The sequence below is a fragment of the Stegastes partitus genome, unplaced genomic scaffold (assembly GCF_000690725.1).
Source record: "Stegastes partitus isolate 25-593 unplaced genomic scaffold, Stegastes_partitus-1.0.2 Scaffold1216, whole genome shotgun sequence".
Classification (NCBI taxonomy): Eukaryota; Metazoa; Chordata; class Actinopteri; family Pomacentridae; genus Stegastes; species Stegastes partitus.
Window position 1 is genome coordinate 225,984 of NW_007578947.1, and position 9,815 is coordinate 235,798.

Genomic DNA, 9,815 nt, shown 5'->3' on the forward strand with positions numbered 1-9,815 from the left:
CAGATGAGGCTTCATTTGTTTGTGCTGCAAGAATTTAATGTTTTTTTGGCTTTGAACTGCAAGAACAGCGACATCTGGTGGTGTTGAACATGTAGAGCTTAACGACACGACTAATACCAATACTCCTGCTGCTGTTACTACTGCTGCTACTACTACTACTACTAATACTCCTGCTGCTGTTACTACTGCTGCTACTAATATTACTACTATTGCTGCTGCCACAACTGTTATTAGTGCTACTACTAATACTGCTACTACTGCTGTTACTAATACTACTACTACTGCTGCTATTACTGCTGTTACTACTACTAGTAATAATATGACTACTACTGCTGCTGCTACTACTATATTACGACTACTATTACTAATACTCCTATAGTACGACTGCTATTAGTACTACTACTAATACTACTATACCACTTCTACAGCTATTATTACTGTTACTAATACAACTAGTGCTGTTACTAATACTGCTACTGCTGCTATAAGTACTACTACTATGCTACTACTACTACTGCTATTAGTACTACTACTAATACTGCTATTACTACGACTACTACCACTACTAATAATAATAATACTACTACTGCTGTTACTCATACTACTATACTACTACTATTATACTACTACTAATACTACTAATTCTGCTATTACTATTATTAGTGTTACTAATGCTACAACTGCTGTTACTAATACTACTACTGCTATAAGTACTACTACTAATACTGCTATTGCTACGACTACTACCACGACTACTCCCAATAATGCTACTACTGCTGTTACTCATACTACTATACCACTGCTACAGCTATTATTACTTTACTAATGCTACTACTGCTGTTACTAATACTACTACTACTGCTATAAGCACTACTACTATGCTAATACTACTAGTGCTGTTAGTACTGCTACTAATACTGCTATTACTACCACTACTACTACTAATAATACTGCTACTGCTGTTACTAATACTACTTTAGTAATGCATTGAAATATTTTTAAATGTGATTAAGTGTTGCTTATATTAGTATTATTTTGTTGTTGTTGTTTAGAGAACGCAAAGAAAACCAAAATAAACCTTATTAGGGTTTAAAACGACGCAGCCTGAGCTGTTTGCATGAACCACTTTTTTGTTGTTGTTGTTGTTGTTAATCAGGAGGACTATCGGCGCACGGTAACCGAGATCGACGAGAAGGAATACATCAGTCTGAAGATCATCGTATCGGAGCTCAGAAATCAATACGTNAGCTACACCGCCCGTTTTATTTACGTCCACAGCTGCTTTTATCTGGGTCAGACATTCACAAAGAGCTCTTTTCTCCTAAAAAAAAAAAAAAAAAAGCCGAGCTGATCAATGTAGAACCAATGCTGTCCTTTTTTTTTTTTTTAAACTAGTTAAAATGGCTTTAAAGGACCATTTCAACTCATGTAGTGCAGTTTCCCACCTGCCAAGAAGTGACCCCAGCCCAAATATGGTAACTGAAGAGTTTTTAATGATTCAGAATTACTTGATTTCATTCATTGGGGCTGTATTTTAAAGATTATATCCCATAGGACAGTTGCAAGAGATCTCAACAAGGGTATTAGACCTAAACACTGGAAACACTAGTGCAGCCCTACCTGTTGTCAGCTTAAAATTTAAAATTAACTTTAATATAAAGAGATCCCACTGAATCCTTGGGTTTGTTCAGTTTTCATGTAAATGTCTGTAGTGTCATAGCTCTATTCTTAAATTAGTCACGTGTATCTCCATAATTCATCCAGTATTTAAGTGCGTTTGACTAACTCCGTAATTATTAAGACTGTAATAGTGGTCTGATATGCCCAATGATAGCCTTAATATTCATTCTACTCAGTTAAAGTTGCATTCAGCATAATCTTTGTTGGGTTTTAAATTACTCAGTTAAACTCGCACCACAAATAACCTCAATATTTATACTTGTTGGGTTCATTTGTAATGCAAATGTTATTTTTCTACTTGACCCAGCAGCTTTAAATGTGATACTTCAATAAAACTGAGTTGACTAAATGTCAGGCCTGATTGCGTCATACATTGTTTTGGGGGGTCGCAGTTATTCGGTTACAACAAAAACACGCTTCTGCTATCGCCACAGACATACAGTTGTGTGTATCTGCACGTTACGACTGTGTGACTCAGATAAAAAGCAGCTGCAGTCGCGTGTAAACCGGGCAGGTCGCCTGTCAACAGCCCATACATCGGGACTGTAGCATTATTACTGCATCACAATGACTCGACTTCAGTCATGAGGGTTTGATTTTAAAGATTGGGGCCCACAGGGTAATTGGAAAAGAGACGTTTATAACACATTTATAAGTCGATTACAGTCCAAATATAAACAAGGATATTAGACATACTAATCACATGCAGGATAATAATTGGAAATAATGCTACAGTTTTGTCTATAGGCTGGATTTTGGTCACAAGAAGATTTGCGAAGACATACTTCTGCTGTCACCGCAGACACAAACTTGAGTGTGTTTGCACATGTAGTGAATGTTTGATCCAGATAAAAGCAGCTGCAGATAAAGTGGCAGATGTTCACCGCATACTCCCACCAACTCAGACTACGTTCTGATACGACACCGGCATCATGTTACAGTTTTTAAATCTTAAACTGACTTCTGAGCCATGTTTACAAAATCCGTAGCGATAATTTAGACCCACAATAAACTATGGCGAGAAAAAAAAAGTGGTTTTGCATCTTCGGACTCTTGTCTCATGTTTGTTTGTGTTTGCAGGTTGATGCTTTCAGGGAACGTATCACCGCAGAAGTAAGTGTTGCTTATCCTGTTATTTAAAAATAAAAAAGAAAAGAAAAAGAAAAGGGTTTGTGAGCACATTTTTACACACAGCTGTTAAAGTTTGTATAAAAAATGTCCGTTTCATTTCCAGGCAGAAGATCTAGTCGCAAATTTTTTCCCAAAGAAGTTACTGGAACTTGATCACTTTCTGAAGGTGAGTTGCTTGTTTCTGTAAACTAACCGCATGTTGCAGATCCTTAAATTTGCACATAAGTAGTTGAGACTGGAAGTTAATTTTGCCTTTTGCAAATACATTTAAACTGGGTCTCGGTAGATCTTGGTAGCTACCAAAAGCTCCAGAGCAGCCGCAGATGACTGATAAAATACAGACGTGACTTGATAATCCGACCCTTAACAATCCTAAACCTTGCTATCCGACAGGTTTTTAGAAAAAAAGGAACGGAACCCATTAAAAACAGCCTGAACATACCGACAGCCCGACATGACATTTTACAAATCATGACATGTCACAAATCAGGATAACGGCGTATTATCTGACTGAACAATCCCACAGATTGGCTACGTTCACACTGCAGGACTTGATGCTCAATGAAGATTTCTTTGTGAAATATGTGAATTAAATGCGACTTGTATGTGATCTGCTGTGTGAACTTCATACGACCCAAAAGTGTCCCGCATGCGCAGAAGAGGACACGACGACGTCACACGCAGCGAGCGTGCTCAGTGTTTATGGAGATAAACATGGATGGTAACGGTGGAGCGTATCTGCCACTCCCCCGCCGCCACCGATGGAGGAAACAGAAGTGTGAGCGCTAACTAAACTAGCATCAGCAGCCAAGTACTGCCTGTGTGTTCTGGACACTTTCACCCCCGGGGGAGCGCTCTGTGGCCAGAACGTGCACAGTTGCTATCCGACATCAAAGAAGGTTTTACATTTAGTGTCGGATTATCAAGTCACGACTGTAATTGGATGTTTCTGGTTTCTAAGAAGGTCCATGCAGACGTACTACATACTACCACCGCATAATGAGTTGACAGATTTGTGTTGCCTCTTTGTTTCTCAGGATCCAAGTATAAACATCACCGAACTGAAGGAGATCCACTCAGAGATAAATCTGACGGTGCCGGACCCCATCTTGCTCTCAAACCTCCACGACGGACTAGAAGCGGTGAGGCTCAATTTTTAAAGTTGCCGAGTATAAAAAAGATGAAACGAGTGGAGGTGAGAAATGTTGCTTAAATTCTGCTGCTTGTGTTTCACAGCAAAATGCCAAAAAGAGGAAGCTGGAGGATGGAAGTGGGGAGGACATGGGTGAGTCCCGCAACTTTTAATCTGCTTTTCAGGTCTGACAGGTGTGTCGGAGACTTGATTATTCGCTCTTATTCCTGTGCAGTGACTGGCACCAAGGTCTTCGTCATGCCCGGTGGGATGATGAAGAGCAACGGAAACCTTGTTGAGCTCATTGAAAAGGTCAAGCCAGAGATCAGGACGCTCATAGAGAAATGTAACACAGTGAGTAAAACCTCTGGAAGTTTTCATTAGTCGTGTTTATTATATTGTTATTAGAATTTGGCATTAGAGCTGAAAGTGTATGACATAAATGTAGAAATAATCCTGAATTATTGATGCAACCAGAAAAAACAAGACACACGTTCATCGTTTTCTAGCTTCAGGACACAAAGCTCCAGTGTAGGATGTACCGCACTCGTCTGACAGCGTCCCAGATGTTGGTTTCTCCTCATTCTTACCGTTTTTTTTCTTTCCCCTCCGCAGGTTAAAATGTGGGTTCAGCTGCTCATCCCCAGGATAGAGGACGGCAACAACTTCGGGGTGTCGATCCAGGAGGAGACGGTGGCCGAGCTCAGAACAGTGGAAGGGGAGGCGGCGTCTTACCTCGATCAGATATCAAGGTTCGCCCGAGTTTGAACTGTTTTCTACATAAAATGTTACAAAGCATTAAATATTTATAATCATTTGAAAGATTCGGAGCTCAACTTTTGTCTGTTTCCTCACTTCTAGATACTACATCACAAGGGCAAAGCTGGTGTCGAAAATAGCAAAATATCCTCATGTGGTAAGTACAAAAGACGTGATTGTTTTCTCAATTAATCAATAGTTCTTTGGTCTATCAAGTGATTCATGATCATCATAATGTCCTACATTTTGTCCACAACACCAAAAAATTTAAAATCTACTGCGATACAAAAAGAAAGAAACCAGAAAATCTTTACATTTAAGAAGCTGCAGTCAGAGATTTTTAGTTTTTCCCCCTAAAATAGTTACTCGCACCAAATAATGGATTATAAAATACAAACATTCACTGATTGTCTGTTTTCAATATGAGAAGTAATGACAGATGAGGCTTCATTTGTTTGTGCTGCAAGAATTTAATGTTTTTTTGGCTTTGAACTGCAAGAACAGCGACATCTGGTGGTGTTGAACATGTAGAGCTTAACGACACGACTAATACCAATACTCCTGCTGCTGTTACTACTGCTGCTACTACTACTACTACTAATACTCCTGCTGCTGTTACTACTGCTGCTACTAATATTACTACTATTGCTGCTGCCACAACTGTTATTAGTGCTACTACTAATACTGCTACTACTGCTGTTACTAATACTACTACTACTGCTGCTATTACTGCTGTTACTACTACTAGTAATAATATGACTACTACTGCTGCTGCTACTACTATATTACGACTACTATTACTAATACTCCTATAGTACGACTGCTATTAGTACTACTACTAATACTACTATACCACTTCTACAGCTATTATTACTGTTACTAATACAACTAGTGCTGTTACTAATACTGCTACTGCTGCTATAAGTACTACTACTATGCTACTACTACTACTGCTATTAGTACTACTACTAATACTGCTATTACTACGACTACTACCACTACTAATAATAATAATACTACTACTGCTGTTACTCATACTACTATACTACTACTATTATACTACTACTAATACTACTAATTCTGCTATTACTATTATTAGTGTTACTAATGCTACAACTGCTGTTACTAATACTACTACTGCTATAAGTACTACTACTAATACTGCTATTGCTACGACTACTACCACGACTACTCCCAATAATGCTACTACTGCTGTTACTCATACTACTATACCACTGCTACAGCTATTATTACTTTACTAATGCTACTACTGCTGTTACTAATACTACTACTACTGCTATAAGCACTACTACTATGCTAATACTACTAGTGCTGTTAGTACTGCTACTAATACTGCTATTACTACCACTACTACTACTAATAATACTGCTACTGCTGTTACTAATACTACTTTAGTAATGCATTGAAATATTTTTAAATGTGATTAAGTGTTGCTTATATTAGTATTATTTTGTTGTTGTTGTTTAGAGAACGCAAAGAAAACCAAAATAAACCTTATTAGGGTTTAAAACGACGCAGCCTGAGCTGTTTGCATGAACCACTTTTTTGTTGTTGTTGTTGTTGTTAATCAGGAGGACTATCGGCGCACGGTAACCGAGATCGACGAGAAGGAATACATCAGTCTGAAGATCATCGTATCGGAGCTCAGAAATCAATACGTACGTCCACTTTCATCGCTTCTTTTCAAATCAGCGTTTGTTTGTTTTGAACCTTGCTGACGTGTCTGTTTGGCCTCCAGGTAACGTTACACGACATGATCCTGAAGAACATCGAGAAGATCAAGAGGCCTCGGAGCAGTAACACCGACGCCTTGTACTGATGCTCACCCGGCAGATCCAGCCTCCCCCCCGTCGCCTCCCCCCGTCGCCTCCCGAGCTGCAGCCGCCTCGATCGCAGGACTCCGACTAGACATTCACCTCCTCCAGTACAATCAGCCCAGTACGAGAACATAGCTTCCATAGATGGACACATGCACATCGTTTCTTTCTTCTTTTTTGTTTTTGTTTGTTTGTTTTAATTGTAAAGTATATTTTTCTTGTTTTAAACCCTTTGAAGAATATTCTGTCACCAAAAAAAAAATTTAAAAAAAGGGGAGATAGATCATAGACAACAGGAAAAAAAAGAGAAAAAAAGCGCTATGTATTTTTTAATTTTAATTAAACATCTTGTCCTCCAGATCTTTTGTGAAATCGCTTCATTCTTAGCTCATATAGGGAGCGGCGGCGTCTGTTGGATGTTTGATGGTTTTTTGTTGGTTTTTTTGGGAGGATTCGCAAAAAAACGCCGCTGCTCTTCGTCCGAATGTCGTAGCGAATAAACGAAGACTGAGCAGGTTTTAGGTCGGCGTTAGGGCTTCGTGGTTTTCAGTGAAAATGCATCAAGTCTCCAAAGCATCTCTCATGTCGGGCATTGACTCTCCTCAATAAAGTTGTTGTTTCTTTTTTAATAAGAGATTTTGATTATTTTGGAAGGTTCGGGGCGTGTTGGTGTCGACATTGTGAGTTTGCTCTGCTGGTTGTGTGTCCTGTTGGCCTGCAGGTGGCAGCGTTGTGTCCACTTTTGTACATTCAGGAGTCGTAAACTGAAAAAAAAAACTCCCAACGCTGATGTTTTTGCCAAAGTGAGGACGTGTTTGTGTTGAAATGTAAGATTCTTATTGCGTTTATTCTGAACTGAATGTCCAAAAAAGGTGAGAAAATCTTACATAAATAAATAAATAGTGACAGATTGACATTAAATCTTATCAGAGTTAAACAGAGCAAAAATGCTGATACTATTCTACTACTACTATTACTACTACTGTCACTTTTACTGCTATTACTGCTACAACTGCTAATACTAGTACTGCTATCACTAATACTTCGACCACTGCTGCTATTACCACTACTGATACTACTACTGCTATTACTACTACTACTATTACTACTAATATTACTGTACTACCAGTGCTAATACTACTATACGACTACTACTACCACTATTGCTACTATACTCCCACTGCTATTACTAATACTACGATTACTACTACTAATACTGCTATACTCCTACCATTACTAATATTACCACTACTGCTGCTATCACTGTTACTACTAACCTACTATTATTACTACTGCTAAACTACTACTACTATTACTACTATACTACTACGACTATTAATATACTACTACTGCTGCTGCAACTGCAAATACTACTATTACTACTAATATTACTATACTACTAGCACTAATACTACTATACTACTACTACTATCACTATTGCTACTATACTACCACTGCTATTACTAATACTACGATTACTACTAATGTTACTATGCTACTAGTACTACTATACTACTACCACTATTGCTACTATACTACCACTGCTATTACTAATACTACGATTACTACTACTAATACTGCTATACTCCTACCATTACTAATATTACCACTACTCCTGCTATCACTGTTACTACTAACCTACTATTATTACTACTGCTAAACTACTACTATTAATATACTGCTGCTGCGACTGCTAGTACTAATACTACTATTACTATTACACTACTGCTGCTACTACTGCCATTCGTGCTGTTGCTACTACTACTACTACTATGCTGCTAATACTGCAATTACTACTACTATGCTAACACTACTTCTGCTATTAGTACTACTGCTGCTAGAAAACTGAGGTAACGTTAGAAAAACACTGAAATATTTAAAGTTGGATCATTAGTGAGAAATTTTAGCCTTAATTATTTATTTATCTGCTTTTTTAAAAAATATATTATTTTTAAAGTCAGGTGTAAACTATTGTGTTAACATTATTTTATTGTTGTTTAGAGTGCAAGAAAGCTGAGATGAAATTATGAATAGATTAAGACTGTCAGATTTTTTTAATGAATGAATGAAGGAATGATCGAATGCATGAACAACACAGGGCAGGTTTACGTAGCGCTTTGTCTTTATTCTCACACGACTAATATTACTTTACTAATAATAATAATAATAATACAAATTAACTGTAGCTTTTTAATTGGGACATTCTTTTAAATTTACTGAAAAAGCTTTTGTAGCTGAAAACCAGGTGGAGGAAGAGGACGAATCGATGGTTCACATGTGCACGATGCACTTTGTTTGTCGTCTGTGCGGCTGCCTTTCCACTCATCAATATTGTTTCAAGCGCCGATAAGAAGCTTTAACATTCAGCTCTGCAGCTGCAAAACAACTTTGCATGATGACTTTTTTCTCCTCCACACTTCTCTAGTTGTTGTTGTTGTTGTTGTTGTTGTTGTTTGTCGTCCTGCAGCAGCGATGGGATTGGAACCAGCCTGAGCTGCCTGGAAACTGATGTCAACAGTTGCTCAACATCACTGACGCAGTTGTGATGTGTGTCCCTGACGGCCTCCGACCTTCCGGCCAGGCAGAGCAGCTCCAGATACGGAAATGACCGGAGCAGATAAAAAGACGATGAGGTGGTCAGGAGGCAGACGTGGGATCTGCTGGTGGGAAACGTCACTCGGACAAACTGTGTCGTCACAGTTTAACGGATAGTTCATCTGGAACATGGCGCCGTGCACACGTTTATAGGCCACATATACTTCAGTGGTCATTGAGCTGGTGACCCATGTACAGGGACAACAGTCCCCGATGCAGCAGCCGTGGGTTCGAGTCCGACTCATGGCCCTTTGCTGCAGGTCCTTCCCCCGTTCTTCTCTCTCTCGGCTGTCCTATGTAATGAAGGCCAAAAAAATAACTTAAAATAAAAATTTTGACCAAAATGAACCATTTGTAACAACCAGATTCTGCAAAAAAATGAAAATAATTTTTAAAAATTCTGGGCTCTTGAGCAAAACAGTGAAGCCACAAGTGACATGTAGATGTGACAAACAGTAAAACAGTAACATGAGTTTTGATAGATTTAGACTCAAACTGGCCCCAGGATGTGTAACAGCAGCATCATAATGCACATTTTAAAGCATGTCAGCTTCTTTTTTTTTTAAAAATCACCAAAATTACACCTTTTATTAGGGATACACGATATATCAGTGACCACATATGAGTGTTTTTTCCGATATCGGTCAGATGAACAAATGTAGCCGATGATTGTCTGACGT

General features: G+C 38.5%; 1 protein-coding gene across 1 annotated transcript in view; it reads left to right on the forward strand.

Annotated features, from left to right (window-relative positions):
• psme3 (proteasome activator subunit 3) overlaps positions 1-6,776 on the forward strand; it is an 11,302-nt gene extending 4,526 nt beyond the window's left edge. The window contains exons 2-10 of the mRNA XM_008297413.1: positions 2,761-2,793; positions 2,915-2,977; positions 3,849-3,953; positions 4,048-4,096; positions 4,179-4,297; positions 4,559-4,695; positions 4,805-4,859; positions 6,295-6,381; positions 6,462-6,776. Coding sequence (XP_008295635.1) covers positions 2,761-2,793; positions 2,915-2,977; positions 3,849-3,953; positions 4,048-4,096; positions 4,179-4,297; positions 4,559-4,695; positions 4,805-4,859; positions 6,295-6,381; positions 6,462-6,542 — 729 coding nt within the window. The 3' untranslated portion in view covers positions 6,543-6,776. The remainder of the gene's footprint in view (positions 1-2,760; positions 2,794-2,914; positions 2,978-3,848; positions 3,954-4,047; positions 4,097-4,178; positions 4,298-4,558; positions 4,696-4,804; positions 4,860-6,294; positions 6,382-6,461) is intronic.
• Positions 6,777-9,815: the final 3,039 nt, after the last annotated feature.